This window comes from Scyliorhinus canicula, chromosome 12, assembly GCF_902713615.1.
Source record: "Scyliorhinus canicula chromosome 12, sScyCan1.1, whole genome shotgun sequence".
NCBI classification, from domain to species: domain Eukaryota; kingdom Metazoa; phylum Chordata; class Chondrichthyes; order Carcharhiniformes; family Scyliorhinidae; genus Scyliorhinus; species Scyliorhinus canicula.
Genome location: NC_052157.1, coordinates 14,878,050 through 14,893,649, shown reverse-complemented (window position 1 = coordinate 14,893,649; position 15,600 = coordinate 14,878,050). Strand labels below are relative to the sequence as shown.

General features: G+C 46.5%; 1 protein-coding gene across 3 annotated transcripts in view; it reads right to left on the bottom strand.

Moving 5' to 3' along the window:
- The window catches only part of wdr93 (WD repeat domain 93), a 60,247-nt gene extending 44,761 nt beyond the window's left edge, over nt 1-15,486 (bottom strand). The window contains exons 1-5 of one of the 3 annotated variants that reach the window (XM_038814636.1): nt 15,386-15,486; nt 11,672-11,968; nt 9,651-9,852; nt 8,579-8,643; nt 6,989-7,067 (exon numbers count right to left, since the gene is read on the bottom strand). In XM_038814636.1, the coding sequence (XP_038670564.1) occupies nt 6,989-7,067; nt 8,579-8,643; nt 9,651-9,852; nt 11,672-11,932 (607 nt within the window). In that variant the 5' untranslated portion in view covers nt 11,933-11,968; nt 15,386-15,486. Of the gene's footprint in view, nt 1-6,988; nt 7,068-8,578; nt 8,644-9,650; nt 9,853-11,671; nt 11,971-14,590; nt 15,334-15,385 lie in introns of those variants that run through there. The other 2 variants (XM_038814635.1, XM_038814634.1) reach the window with 2 other exon arrangements.
- Between the last annotated feature and the right edge of the window lie 114 nt (nt 15,487-15,600).

Here is a 15,600-nt window from a genome sequence, read left to right as displayed (position 1 = left end):
GATTTTGAGAAGTCATAGAATACAATAAAGAATTTACGTTATAAAGAGCAGTTAATGAAATTTTCCTTGCCTCATTTGGAAAATGATTTTATGATGAGCTAAGTGATGATTTCAAGATTATGATGGAAATTTGCAAAATGGAATTTCGGTAAATTGTTTATGACAGGGTAGGAGGATTAGATGCAGAAAAGAGCAACAAGAATGGTCCTTTGTGTAAGGCAGGTCGGAATGAATAATGATGATAATTGATATGATGATTTATTAAAAAGGAGGCAGGTTCAATCAATAATCTCAAGAGTAAAAAATCCTCGACAGGATTCTCCGTTCCTGAGACTGTGTTGGCGAAGCAGCAGAATTCGCGGAGTTCTACGACAGCAAAAGTAGTGCCACACAGGGACTGATTCAAACACAGATAAGGGGCTAACACCGGGTCCACGTGGAACACAATCAATTCCAATGAGAAAGGGTGTGGGATTCGCCTGGTCCGTGATTGGCACTTGGGAGGCTGACAAGCTGGGGCTGCATATACACACTTCACTCTCCACACACACCACCTCGTCCAAGAAGATGGGAGCAAAACACTGACGCGGACCTAGAGACCCAGCTACACGCCGTGGAGGAGAGGTGGGTGACCCTGTAGCCCGGGTGGGAAGGAGGCTGCCAGCTGCCGCTGTTCGCCGGGCCTGGATGCAGGTGGCGGGGGTGGTCAGCGCCATGGGCAACACCATCCGGACTGGCCAGCAGTCCCGGAATATACAGTCACAAAGATGTGCAGGTTAGGTGGATTGGCCGTGATAAATTGCCTTTAGTGTCCAAAATTGCCCTTATTGTTGGGTGGGGTTGCTGGGTTATTGGGATAGGGGGAGGTGTTGACCTTGGGTAGTGTGCTCTTTCCAAGAGCCGGTGCAGACTCGATGGGCCGAATGGCCTTCTTCTGCACTGTAACTTCTATGATAAGACTATGATAAGACTATTATACTGCACAACCTCTTCAGAGCAGCCAGGACCCTGGCCACTGAAACCACCAACCACCCAACCCCTGGGCTGCATGCGTCGGACTGTCTAACACTATGCGTTTTCTATTTCTCCCCCCCTGCCCCAGGAGAAGGCAGCTCATAACTGCCAGGAGTGCAAGAAAACTAGAGGGAGATGGCTGGACTGCGGCATCCCCCCTCACCGCAGCAGAGCAGAGGGTACTGGATGTGGTCGACGGGCCTGATGAAAGGGCAGTCGCTGGGATGGAGATGAGCATCAGGCGAGAAAGGTGCGATTCCCCATGGTCCGTGTATCACCCCTCACACGACCACCCACACACCCACCCTCACACCACACCCATCCCAATCCCCACTGCACCACCAACACCACTCTTACATCCCCTCACAAACACATGCCCCTCCCTCACAATGCAATCATGTGTCTTGCAGGAGTTTCTGGCGATGTGGCGGGTCCTAATGGTGTCCCCCGCCCCCTGACCACAGCCACGGCCAGAACCTCAGGTTCCGGCAGCAACGAGGATTACACCGACACCGACAGGATCCCTCAGCCCATATCTCAGGATACCGAGGAGCTCGAGTCCGGGGATGACATAGATTTCCCGTCACAGCAGTCTCCAACACCCTCCACCATCCCAGAAACACTCACCTCGGTTGGGCATGTTAGTTGGGGCACCAAATGGTGTGGACCATACACATGCTCTAGTGCAGCAGGTGGAGGTAGGAACTCCCGAGGGGGCAGATGATCAGATGGAGGGCCGGCTCAGGGACTAGCTGCCTGTTTCCGACATGTTTCCGACTTCCAGAACAGATGGTTCCATCGATAGTGGAGATTCAGTCTCAGGCCCAGGGACTACATGAGGGGTTTTAGGCGAGTATCCAACACCTGCAGATACAGTTGGAGAAGTCCAACCGGGTGCAGGAGCAGGAGGTGATGCCAGCCATGTGTGCCACCCAGGCCATGGATCAACATGCCCAAGGCCTGGGACACATTGTGTAGGTGGTGGCCAAGGTCCAGGACGGGGCTGCCCTATCACAGGCAGCCATGTGCCAGGGCCATCTGTACATTGCAGCAGCGATCCTGAGCATGGCCCAGTCACAGCAAGCAATGGCTCAGAGCATCGGCGGCATTGCCCATGCGCTAGCCAACATGAACAGACGCAGAGGCAGGTGGCCCAGTCCCAGAGGGAGATGGCAGAGTCACTGGCTGATGTGGCACAGACCCAGAAGGTGGTGGCACAGTTGCAGTGTGATGTGGAGTAGACGGAAGTGGTCCACTCCCTGTGCTCGATGACCGCGAGCATGCAGATCCTGGTCGAGACGGCAGCAGGCTGCCAGGACTGGCAAAGCCAGGTGGCGGGGGGAGCTTCGGGTTAACGCCGCTTGCACCTCTGTCCCGTGGAATAGCCTGGCGGTTATTGGGTACCGTGAGGGAGGAGGTGATGGGGCCCGTGCCGGTGACTCCTGCAGGGAGGTGCTGGTGCACTGTAGCATCTCGGAGTCCCCCCACCCCCCCCCCCCCCCCCCCCACCCCCACCAGCCCTCCTGTCCCTGGCGCATAACATGGGCAGTAGGCAGAATAGGACGGCACCACGCCACCTGGGACACCCGAGCTGCAGGCGGGCCCATCCAGGCCCGTTTGTCCCAGAATATGGCCGGCAAAGGGGACCCAGGTCACAAGGCAGGAATCACCGTAGGCCACATCCACTACTGATGTACCGTCTGAGGATCCACCTCGGCGTAGCATTAGGGCCCATAGGACAGAAAGGTAGACACCAGTTAAGTTGGAACAGGTGTTGGGCACAATTTAACATAGGGGCTAGGGCACAAAGTTGGAAATATGTTTTCACATTAAACACCTGTGCACAAAGTTACAACCTGCCTCAGTGCTCTGTCAGAAGGGTGTGAGGGGTGGGCTGGTCAAAGCTGGCTGCAGAGGGGGCATGGACGGGGTGGGTAAATGTTGTGGTGGGCTATGGTTCAGCCAGCGTTCACCGCTCCGGTGTCGTCATCCCCACCATCCCCAGCTCCACCACCAGAGGGAATCGATCGGACTGCATTGAGCGGTAGGTGCACCCACTGTGCTGTTCGGGAAGGTGTTCCATTATGTTGCCCAGCCACAGTGAAGGAGTGGCAATATATTTCCAAGTCAGGGTGGTGAGTGACTTGGAGGTGTCATGTGATTGTCCCTCTAAGAAAGGTTTGGTCTTACCACATGACTTGTAGCACAATTTCAGTGATGTCATTTGTAGGTGGTGCTGGGCTGTGGCTATCAGGTGAGAGGGGTTTAGGATTTTGGGTTTCAGTTTTGGTTTTTTGCTTTGGACTGCAGAAGAAGAAAACAGTGTTTCCCTGTTTTCATTTTGAAGCTGTTCCTGGGAACTGAAAGCACATTAGGTGTGGCAAACTGCCTTGGTAACTTTAAAGATAGAGTTGCTTTCTGGAAGGAGTTTTGAATCTGCTGGTTGGAACTGGATCTGAATCTCACGGAAAGGACCAGATCCATTCAAATGAGATTGCAGTGTGCTGGGCTACGCGTTTGAAAGGGGTTTTGGTTTATTAGATTTTGTATTTAATTGGAACAGCTACGATGGGGGATTCATTAAGAGTTATGTCTGTCGATTACTGTAGTTGTTGTGTTTTTTTTACGTTTGCAATTGATAACAAATTCTTGCTGTGTTTTGTATATGTTAACTACATTCTTATAATAAAACATTTTTTTGATGAAAGCACATAGGAAGTCTGATGAATCACACCTGAAGTGAAGGCTCCTGTGCTCAACCAAGCTAAATTCAACATAAAGGTTATAGGTCAGGTGAACTTCATAGTACACTTGGGAGTTTCTAAGCCCTGGCCCATAACAGAGGGGAACCTCCAGGTGGTGGGGTTCCAGGTCTCTGCTGCTCTTGTCCTAGATGATAGAGGTTGTGGGTTTGGAAGGTATTGTCTAAGGAACCTTGGTGAGTTACTGCAGTGCATCTTGTAGATGGTACACACGGCTGCCACTGTTCATCGGTGGTGGAGGGTTTGAGTGTTTGTGGAAGGGGGAAGCAATCAAGCGGGCTGTTCTGTCCTGGATGGTGTCAAGCTTCTTGAGTGTTGTTGGAGCTGCACTCATCCAGGCAAGTGGAGAGTATCTCATTGTAGTCCTGACTTGTGCCTTGTGGACAGGCTTTGAGGGTCAGGAGGTGAGTTACTCACGGTAGGATTCCTCGCCTTTGACCTGCCCTGGTAGCCACATTATTAACGTGGCTAGGCCCAGTTCAGTTTCTGATCAACGGTAACCCCCAGGATGTTGATTGTGGGGTATTCAGCGATGGTAATGCCATTGAACGTCAAGGGGCAGTGGTTATATCCTCTCTTGTAGGAGGTGGTCATTGCCTGGCACTTGTGTGGCACGAATGTAACTTGCCACTTGTCAGCCCAAGTCTGGATATTGTCCAGGTCTTGCTGCATTTGGACATGGACTGCTTCATTATCTGAGGAGTCACGAATGTTACTGAACATTGTGCAGTCATCTGTAAACATCCCCACTTCTGACTTTTATGTTGGAAGCGAGGTCATTGATGAAGCAGCTGAAGATGGTTGGGCAGGACACCTCCTGAGGAACTCCTGCAGTGATGTCCTGGGAATTGAGATGATTGACCTCCAACCACCACCACCATCTTCCTTTGTGCCAGGTATGACTCCAACCAGTGGTGAGGTGTCCTCCTGATTCCTATCGACTCCAGTTTTGCTGGGGCTCCTTGATGCCATACTCGGTCAAATGCTGCCTTGATGTCAAGGGCAGTCATTCTCATCTCATCTCTGGCATTCAGCTCTTCTTCCATGTTTGAACGAAGGCTTTAATGAGATTAGGAGCTGAGTGACACTGGCAAAACCCAAACTGAGCATCCGCAAGCAGGTTATTGCTGAGTAAATGCCGCTTAATAGCACTGTTAATGACTCCTTCCATCACTTTGCTGATGATGGAGAGTAGACTGATCGGGTGGTATTTGGCCGGGTTGGATTTGCCCTGTTTTTTGTGTACAGGCACCTGGGCAATTTTCCACATTGCCGGGTAGATGCCAATGTTGTAGCTGTACTGGAATAGCTTGGCTAGGAGTGTGGAAGGTTCTGGAGCACAAGTCTTCAGTAATATTGCCGGGACATTGTCAGAGCCCATTGCTTTGAAGCATCCAGTGCCTCCAGCCATTTCTTGATATCAGATGGAGTGAATAATATTGGCTGAAGACTAACATCTGATGCTGGAGATCTCCGGAGGAGACCAAAATGGATCATCCACTTGGCACTTCTGGCTGAAGATTGTTGCAAATGCCTGAGCCTCGTCTTTTGCACATGTGCTGGGCTCCTCCATCATTGAGGATGGGGATATTTGTGGAGCTTCCTCCTCCAGTGAGTTGTTTAATTGGCCACCATCATTCACGGCTGGATGTGGCAGGACTACAGAGCTTAAACCTGATGTGTTTGTTGTGGATTCACTTAGCTCTGTCTATGACTCAGGAAGGAGAATCCAGCCCAAAATGTGGCAAAGATCAGTGGTAAGGCAGAGGATTGGGAAAGTTAGGAGAGCGGAATGTGCAACAAGACCTGGGTGTCCTCGTACACCAGTCAATGAAGGTAAGCATTCAGGTGCAGCAGGCAGCAAAGAAGGTATATTGGCCTTCATAGCAAGAGGATTTGAGAACAGGAGCAGGGGTGTCGTACTGCAATTTTACAGGGCCTCAGAGATGCCACACCATAGACCATAAGACATAGGAGCAGAATTAGGCCACTCAGCCCATCGAGTCTGCTCCGCCATTCAATCATGGCTGATATTTTCTCATCCCCACTTTCCTGCCTTCTCCCCATAACCCCAGATCCCCTTATTAATTAAGAACCTATCTATCTCTGTCTTAAAGACACTCAATGATTTGGCCTCCACAGCCTTCTGTGCAAAGAGTGCCACAGATTCATCACCCTCTGGCTGAAGAAATTCCTTCTCATCTCTGTTTTAAAGGATCATCCCTTTAGTTTGAGATGGTGTCCTCTGGTTCTAGTTTCTCCTACAAGTGGAAACATCCATTCCACATCCACTCTATCCAGGCCTCGCTGTATCCTGTATAAGTTTCAATAAGATCCCCCCCCCATCCTTCTAAACTCCAACGAGTACAGACCTAGAGTCCTCACACCTGGAATAGTATGTGGAGTTTTGGTCTCATTATCTGAGGAAGGGTGTTTTTGCTCTCGAGGGAGTGCAGAGAAGGTTTACCAGACTGATTCCTGGCTTGATAGGACTGACATATGAGAAGAGATCAAATCAGTTAGGATTGTATTTGCTGGATATCAGAAGAATTGGGGGAGTGGGGGCAGGGAGGTCGGGGGAAATCTCATAGAAATCTATAAAATTCTAACAGGACTAGACAGGGTAGATGTAAGAAGGATGTTTCAGATGGTGGGGCTGCCCAGACCAAGGATTCAGTCTGAGGATACAGGGCAGATCGTTTAGGACAGAGATGAGGAGAGATCTCTTCAACCAGAGAGATCAACCTCTGGAATTTGCTATCACAGCACAGTAGTTGAGGCCAAAACGTTGTGTGCTCTCAAGAATCAGTTGGATATAGCATTTGAGGCGAAGGGTATCAAAGGATAGGGAGGGGCGGGTGGGGAGACGGGATTAGGCTATTGAGTATGATGATCAGCTATGATCATAATAAATGGCGGAGCTGAATGGCCTCTTCCTGCTCCTATTTTCTATGTTTCAATGTTTCTCCTAAATCCCCAAGCTACTAGGTTTAGAATTATTCCCTTGTTTCTCCTAAAGTACAAACTACAAAAAGAATGAACTTGCAGCATGTTATGTCTCTGAGGATAACTAAAATGCAGCAAATTAGCAAATTATGTTGAAGTGTCTTCATTATTGTTAAGCATGAAACCCAAAGAGTAATGCACTGAATAATTAGACAAAGTAATATATGAGCACTTTGGAACATTCAAGAATTTAGAGAATGTTTTACCTTCAAGAGTTAGACCAGCAAAATCTCCACCTTCAGATAATTCAAATTTACTACAAGTGATTTTTTCACTTACATTATCCTAAAAAAAAGATAAAAATCTATTTTGTTTCATGAAAACAGCAGAAAGATTTACCATTTTGAGGTTTGTTTGATATTATTTTTGGTGCATTAAAACATTTAAACAACAACCAACTTGAAAGCAAGAGATGCAGAATTCATTACAAAAAGACTGTTTAATCAACTGTTAGACTCAAATCTTCAATCAAATGGATATTATGGTTTTCACTTGCTGAACGTTTTATGCCTTTGAAGGATTGGTAACTTAACACTGAGGAATAAGAAGCTATTATTATTAAACCAAGGGAGCGTATCCTTTCTTTACTGGGGCACGGAGGAGTCCAGAAGCTTCGGAGGTAAGGTTGTCAACTCTGGTTGGACAATATTCTGGAAACTTCCATCCCAGATGTTCCTGCCTCCAAGCACCTTGACACAATGCTCCCACCACTTGTTACCTGACACATCAATTTGTGTGGTTATTGGTCAATAATGGCGACTGCATTATCAATAATCGCCTGCAGTGCATGGGTTTACTGGTTTGAGCATCCAGGTACAAGGACCAGATTGGATCATGGCCACTTGAAGCCTTGGTGCTGGTTATCAGTTTGGTTGGAGTAAAACAAGAGGAGAAAATGCCCTCTGGCTTTTCTCTCGGTTGCTCGGAATAATTGCCCGCAAAATTAATCTTCAGCTCTGGGACAATCTGGGGTACTTGGCAACATGACTTGGAAGCTACCCAGCAAGAAAGCCATTGTCACTCTCCTGCCCAGACCCATATTAGAATGCAGTTTAGGTTTTCTTGACGTGACAGGATCCCAATTTGCAAAAGTTCATAAAGGTTCTGCCTGTTTTAGATGAGCATCTCATATTCTTGAAAAATGTTACAGGTTAAAAAGGTTAAAGGGGGCAAAGGAACCTGCCTGAATTTAACTACCCATCTGCCTGGCTTCCACCGGATAAATAAAGTTGATATAGATCCCAGAGTAAAGCATTCTCTATTCCACCACACCAATGTGACCTAGCTACCCTGTCACCAACACAGTCTCCTCAGGGCATCACAAAACTGTGGTTCTTTTTCCCTCATAGTTTTCCACACGTGGTAATCCAAACTAACACACCATATGACATATGGTTTGCGGAATGTTTACAGTCGTGAATCATGTCCATTTGAGCAAAAACATCACTCAAAATCAACTCTTGGCCACAGAACACCAGCTATTGGAATGAAATTATTTTCCTCATTTATTCCATCAATCTTCATTCTCCCTGCACTCTTCGCCTGAAGGTTTTGACACCTTCCCATGGGAACAGTTCTAAAGGTGCACTGTGATTTCTTGTTTTTAATCACAGTAGGGAAGGATATTACAATTGGTCACAGGCACATGAACTACAAGGTTGTTGAGGCAAAACATGTACGGCCTCAGTTGGATTACATAACAGTGCCAAATGTGAGACTTTCCTGACCTCTGTGTTTCATTAAAAATGTATTGTTCATTACAATTCCATAATTCACATTGATAGAGGATGACTTACAAATGCATTGAAAACTTTTATCAAAGCAAAGGCGTCCCCATAAGAAAAAATAAGACGTGCAACACCTAAAAGACAAAAAGAGAGAAAATACATATGAACCCATGCTTGAAGAGAAAAGGATTTGTATAGTGGATGTGAAGCACTATAGTAATACATTACAAATACATGTGTGCAAAGAAAAATTGAATGCTGTAATTCTGCAATGAAAACAAAAAACACTGGTAATATACAGCAGGTCAGCTGTATCTGGCAGGAGAAAAAAGTTATGTTATAAAAATAGATTTTCATTCAAAATATTCCATCCTGATCACTATCACTGGGACTCCCTCCCTAACAGCACTGTGGGTGCCACGTTCACTTCAAGTGAGCAGCCCACCGTATTGGCAACACATGCTGGGTTTGCTCATATCGCATGAACAAATTTAAAAAATAATTCTTCCTGGATGGTTCCATGTTTCTCTTTGTAATTGCTATTTTAGAAGTGAACTGGGGACCTTTAAGTGAGGCCCTTCCATCTACTCGAATCACTTTATCGGGATGGAGGGCAGGGCTAGCAAACAGCAGGTTGGAATATACGAGTTTGGGCTGGCCTGGTGAGGCCTCTGGAGCCATCAGACCTCAACAGACTTTGTTACTTGGTTTAGAGTGCAACACTGGGGTTACTCCATAATGCATAAGTATGCAATGTAATCCACTTGTGAATGACATGATAATTCAAGAGGAGTAATCTGATGTGACTAGTAATGTAATTTTCCATTCCAAGAGTGCCGGACTGATGCACTCCTCCTCATGAGAAGGGGAGGTTCCCTGTCTCATCCTGCATTAGTAACAAGATGCAGGGGTTACCACTTAGACATGCTTTTACCTCAAACTGGACTCTCACCTTATGAACAGCCTTAGTGGAGCTTTGAAAAAGCCATAAGTAGATAGCCTGCTGATATAAACTTTAGAGTAAACTTGTACATTAAGAATGACAAAGGAAACAGAGTACCCGAAGAAATTGGAAATTTGCCAAGATGGGAGAAATTTAGGAGAATAAACTTTTAAACAATAAATATCTTTAAGTAAATACCCATGTCATCCAGAGCAGCGAGTAGATAAAGCTGGCCTCCAACGTGTCTGACTTGAAGGGCAGCAATCTCAATACCTTCCATGTTCCAAACAGATTTAACAGTATGATCCTCCATGTTCAGAACTCCTACACCTTCAGACAGGCCAACAAATATAGAATTTGCATCCACAGAATTTGCAAAACAGTTTAAATTGCCAGGAAGCTGTTCAAAATGTAAAGGAGATAGAAATCAGATAATCAAAGCCAGCAATGAATACCTTTCTGGCCAAAGATATTTTCATTACAGGCAAGTTTAATTGGCATAAATCAGCAGCAAGATTCAAAATTACAGTGTAAAGTAAAATCTTCCCTACTTTCCAGCAATGACATTTCTTCACATTGATGAATTGAAACAAAATAAATTAAGGATAGTATTTGATCCAAAGAGGGGTCATGTAAAGTTGACAGAAAAAGTAGCATGCTTGATTGGAAACACTCAAGAATTCAGCAAAGGAGGACCAAGAAATTGACCTAAAAAGAAAAAAGGTTAGTGAAGACAAATGTGGATCCCTACAATCGAAACAGGAGAATTTATAATAGAGATCAAGGAAATGGAAGAGCAATTAAACAACATTAGTTCTGTATTTTTTAATATAAATTTAGAGTATCCAATCCTTTTTTTTTCCAATTAAGGGGCAATTTAGCATGACCAATTCACCTACCCTGCACATCTTTTTGGGTTGTTGGGGGGCGGGGAAAGACCCACGCAGACATGGGGAGAATTTGCAAATGGACAGTGACCGGGGCAGGGATCGAATCTAGGTCCATTGATTCGCAGGTAGGAAACAGAGTGTAGGAATAAATGGGTCTTTTTTGAAGTGTCAGTGGGTGATTAGTGGGATCCCCAGGAATCAGTGCTTGGGTCCCAGATATTCACAATATAAAGCAATAATTTGGATGAGGGAACCAAATGTAATATTTCCAAGTTTTCTGAGGACACAAAACTTGGTGGAATGTGACTGGTGAGGAGAATGTTGAGAGGCTTTAAGGTGATTTGGACAAATTGAATCCACCTGGGTGTCCTTGTTCACAAGTCACTGAAAGCAAGCATGCAGGTAAGGCAAGCAGTCAAATGATATTTTGGCCTTATTTGCAAGAGGAATTGAGTACAGGAGTAAGGATGTCTTACTGCAGCTGTACAGGGCATTAATGAGACCACACCTGGTGTACTGTGTGCAGTTTTGGTCTCCCTATCTAAGAAAGGATTGACTTGCCATGGTGAAATGCAGCAAACGTTCACCAGACTGATTCCTGGAATGGCAGGAGTGTCGAATGAGGAGAGCTTGAGTCGACTAGGCCTTTATTCACTGCAGTTTAGGAGAGTGAGAGGGAATCTCATTGAAACATATAAAGTTCTGACAGGGTTGGACAGACTGGATACAGGAATATTGTTTCCTCTGGCTGGGGAGTTTAGAACACGAGGTCACAGTCTCAGGATACAGGGTAGGCTATTTCGGACTGAGGTGAGGAGAAGCATCTTCACTTAGAGGGTGGTGAACCTGTAGAATTCTCTACCACAGAAAGCTGTGGAGGCCATGTCACTGAATATATTTAAGAAGGAAATAGATAGACCTCTAAAGGTGTCAAGGGGTATAGGAAGAACCTCACACATGATAAACAGACATTCAGGTGAGGCACGTGTGAGTGCTTGTGCTCATGGCACCACACTCAAGCCAGAGCCAGTATATTTAAAAAAACGTTAAAAAGTCAAATATTAAAGGTCAAATAGGGGTAGCAAATAGGAGCAGGGTTAGGTGACACATGTGTAGAAAAAAATGAGAGTAAACTTGATGAAAGAATGTTTTTTATGTGCTGTAACATTCACCGATTCTACGAGTCAATTAAAGAATGTATGATCTTCGCACGTTTGCATGAGTTACTTGATATATCTAGAGACATCACCTAGCCAATTGGCGACGGCAAATATGCCCAAAAGATGCAGAATTGAATAACATTTGCTGGATAATAGTACACTCGCCCACCTGAATTTCCTCTGATGATTCACGAGTAGGTGGTTTTATCTTTAATTTTTCGGCTTCTCTTTCTGCTTCCCTTCTTTCAATGCTTTCCCAGGCACCGTCAATAATACATCCAATTAATTTATCAATCATCCTGAATGGTTGGGGCAAATTGTCGAGCCTCAGATCTGGATCCTTCAGATAATATTGGTCTTCATCACCTTCAATCCAATTATGTTCCGAAGGAGTTGGAACGTCCAAATATTTATGACTGTAGCTCAGCATTCTGCTTAATATCCACGGCCTCACAGTTTTTCAATACTCTAGAAATATAATCAAAACCATCTTAGTCGTCTTCCCAGAGAATTTGCTGATCCTTCTTCTCTTGTTCTATCCAAGAGTCAAATCCTACATTTTTATCCACTCTGTTGAATTCAGAGCTCATCTTCACCATTTCAAACCTGACTCATTTTACCCCATCTCAAAATTGCAGAAATCCCGAACTCTTAAAATAGTCCCACTACTCTGCAATATTCGGCTTCTCGCAGGGAGTCAAGCGATAGGTAGAAAAGTGGATCATCCATGCTTGTATTGAATAGCAGATCAGGTTCAAGGGGTTCTTGTGGTCTATTCCTCTTCCTATTTCTTATATTTTCAAAAATGAGCCAAAGAATTAATTAATTACATTTACAATTAATTAATTAATGATCTGGAAGAAGGAACTGAAGACACTGTTGCTAAGTTTGCATATGATACAAAGATCAGTGGAGGGACAGGTAGTATTGAGGAAGCAGGGAGGCTGAAGAAGGATTTGGATAGGGTGGGAGAGGGCAATGAAGTGGCATATGGAATACAATATGGAAAACTGAGGTTATGCACTTCGGAAGGAGGAATGGAGGCAAAGACAATTTTCTACATGAAAATGCTGAGAAAATCAGAAGCACAAAGGGACTTGAGTCCTTGTTCACGATTCTCGTAAGGTTAATGTGCAGGTTCAGTCGGCAGTTAGGAAAGCAAATGCAATGTTAGTATTCATGTCGAGATGGCTAGAGTACAAGAGCAGGGATGTACCTTTGAGGCTGTATAGGCTCTGGTCAGACCCCATTTGGAGTATTGTGAGCAGTTTTGGGCCCCATATGTAAGGAAGGATGTGCTGGCCTTGGGAAAGGGTCCAGAGGAGGTTCACAAAAATGATCCCTGGAATGAGGAGCTTGTTGTATGAGGAACAGTTGAGGACTCTGGGTCTGTACTCATTAGAGTTTAGAAGAATGAGGGGGGATCTTATTGAAACTTACAGGATACTGCGAGGCCTGGGTAGAGTAGACGTGGAGAGGATGTTTCCACTTGTAGGAAAAATGAGAACCAGAGGACACAATCTCAGACTAGAGGGAAGATCCTTTAAAACAAAGATGAGGAGGAATTTCTTCAGCCAGAAGGTGGTAAATCTGTGGAACTCTTTGCCACAGAAGGCTGTGGAGGCCAAATCACTGAGTGTCTTTAAGACAGAGCTCGATAGGTCCTTGATTAAGAAGGGGATCAGAGATTATGGGGAAAAGGCAGGAGGATGGGGATGAGAAAAATATCAGCCATGATTGAATGGCGGAGCAGACTCGATGGGCCGAGGAGCCTAATTCTCCTCCTATGTCTTATGTCTAAGACTTTCTTCTCTGGCATTAAGATGGAATCCAGCATAAACAGACAGAATGAAAGTTTGTCTACTGGCCATATGAACCTCACATGAATTGACCTTGGAAGTTTTCAATTCAGTTCTTTGTGGTTATGTGTATATATGTGTTAAATTAGCCATCTCATTCAGACAGTCCACAAAATGGCTAGTGTGGAAAGGTTTCACACAGACAATATTAGGAATGTTCTTTTGAGGCTAGAAATTACTTACTTTGTTTGACCAAGTTCAATGAAGCTTTACTCAGCATTTAATTATATTGTACCTGAAACGGCATTGCATGGTATTGACACCTGTTTGTACAACAGGAAGTGCACTATTCCTGTGAATAGGTGTCTCATGCGTTGATGAGTTTGAAACCACAAGAAAAATATTTTCCCACTTCCGATTCTTCCAATACTCTTCAACTGTGATGTTGATTGGCACTATGTGGTTAGATCCTTCATTTAGGCTTCCAACACAAAAAGGATATCTTAACAGCTAATTGAGTTTGAAGCAGTTAATCTGTGTTTCTCAAGAAGCAAATATTAGACGTGGTCTAATAGCCTAGTTGCGCCCAACTCGGTGACGCGACAAGGCCGTTAAATCTCACAAGAGGCCCCTCGCAAGAATTGCAACACTCAGAATGCCTCGCGAGATCTATTAAATGTTCTGCGATGCGGACCAACCACCAATCCCATGCCCCACCCCCCAGACCTGCCCACCCCTGCCCGACACCCGGCCGCGGACATGTGCCCGGGGCTGGGGCCCATCTCCTGGGTGTTCAGAGGTTGGCCGTTGCATCTATGGTACTTCCTTATGCAGTGTTCACACACAGTGTCCATGCATCAAGGTGTGATTGGAATGCTAGGCAATGAGCCCCACATTTACATGGCTCGACCACCCACAGGGATCACCTTGGGATGTGTAATAATAATATAACATAATAATGACTATTAGCAATAGCCTTCAGCCACATGGACAGAGGCCTCCGCGATCAGTGGGAGTTATGACTGGTTGATGGGGCAGACAGGCAACGGCTAGGGTTGCCCCTGGTAAGGGAACACACAAAACAGGAGTTGGCATGGCGGACCCTCGCACATCTGCACCCCCACCCCACTGCCCTGCAGGGCTCCCCAAGCCCCAATACCCTAGCCCTCCATAACGGCCCACCCCCAACTGGGGCTGCCCCCCCCATATCCCTGTCACCCCAACCAAGCACAAGGGCAGCATGCCCAGTGCCCCAGGCTCATTGCCTATGAGTTAAGGTGTCCGCTCACCTTCTCGGCTCCCACAGCAGCCCATCCACCAGGTTCACGTTTTTCAAAAAGAGTATTAATCGGCGCCAGCGTGACCACTTGTTTGTGAGGCCGTTGGATAAGAGGGGGGTTCCTGTGCATTGTCTGGAAATAGGGTTAAGTGGTGATAATTGGCTTCTCGCCACACTACGGCGCGATCCTGATTTCACCTATTGGAGCCGGTTGTTTGCATCGCAAACAGTTTGGCACCCTGGCGCAATTCTGGTTTGCCATCTCTCCCGCTATTCACCGTAATCATCTCACCAGGTGGCATTACGAGCTGGTATGGGCAGTGCCAAGGTGGTAAGCAGGCATTTTTTGCGCGTGCGCAATCAGGTTGGGGGTGCCCTGTGTGGGTGTTGGGGCGGAATGGGGGTTGGGGGAAACGGACCCCCTTCCCCCCCATAATGCGTTCAGACTGGGAGGGTGGTCGGGGATCGCTTCGGTGGGCCTCGGCGATCGGGACGCCATCTCTCGCTACAATGGGGAGTTCCGGCGAGCGGGGCCGAGGTTCAACACAAGTGGCATTGTCCAGCCATGTGTTTCTCGGCGCTGCGAGCGGTACGCTACGCGCTCGCTCCGGGACTTTGTTCCCATTTGGCTGAATCGAGCCCAGGGATTCAGAAACCCCAGCAGTTTGGCGGTTGTCTGGGCGCCATCCATTGGGGAGGAAAATCAGACATTAAAATAAAAAGGGAGGCTCGGGGGGGGGGGGGGGGGGACCGGCACGGCATTTAAAAGGAAAAGTCAACAACACCACAATCAGAAGGTCCGTACACGAGCTGGTGGAGACCTTTCGCTCTCGCCCCCGCTCCGCCAGTGGATGAAAACCGTTGGGTTCCAGCTCGGGTTCGGACTCGGGCTCCAGCGCGTCGGGACCGTCGGTTGCTGGGATACCAACCGGAAGCGCGGCCCGTACTCCTAAAGCGTCCGCCTGTTGCTAGGATACCCGGACCGGAAGCGCGGCCCGTCCTCCTAAAGCGTCCGCCGGT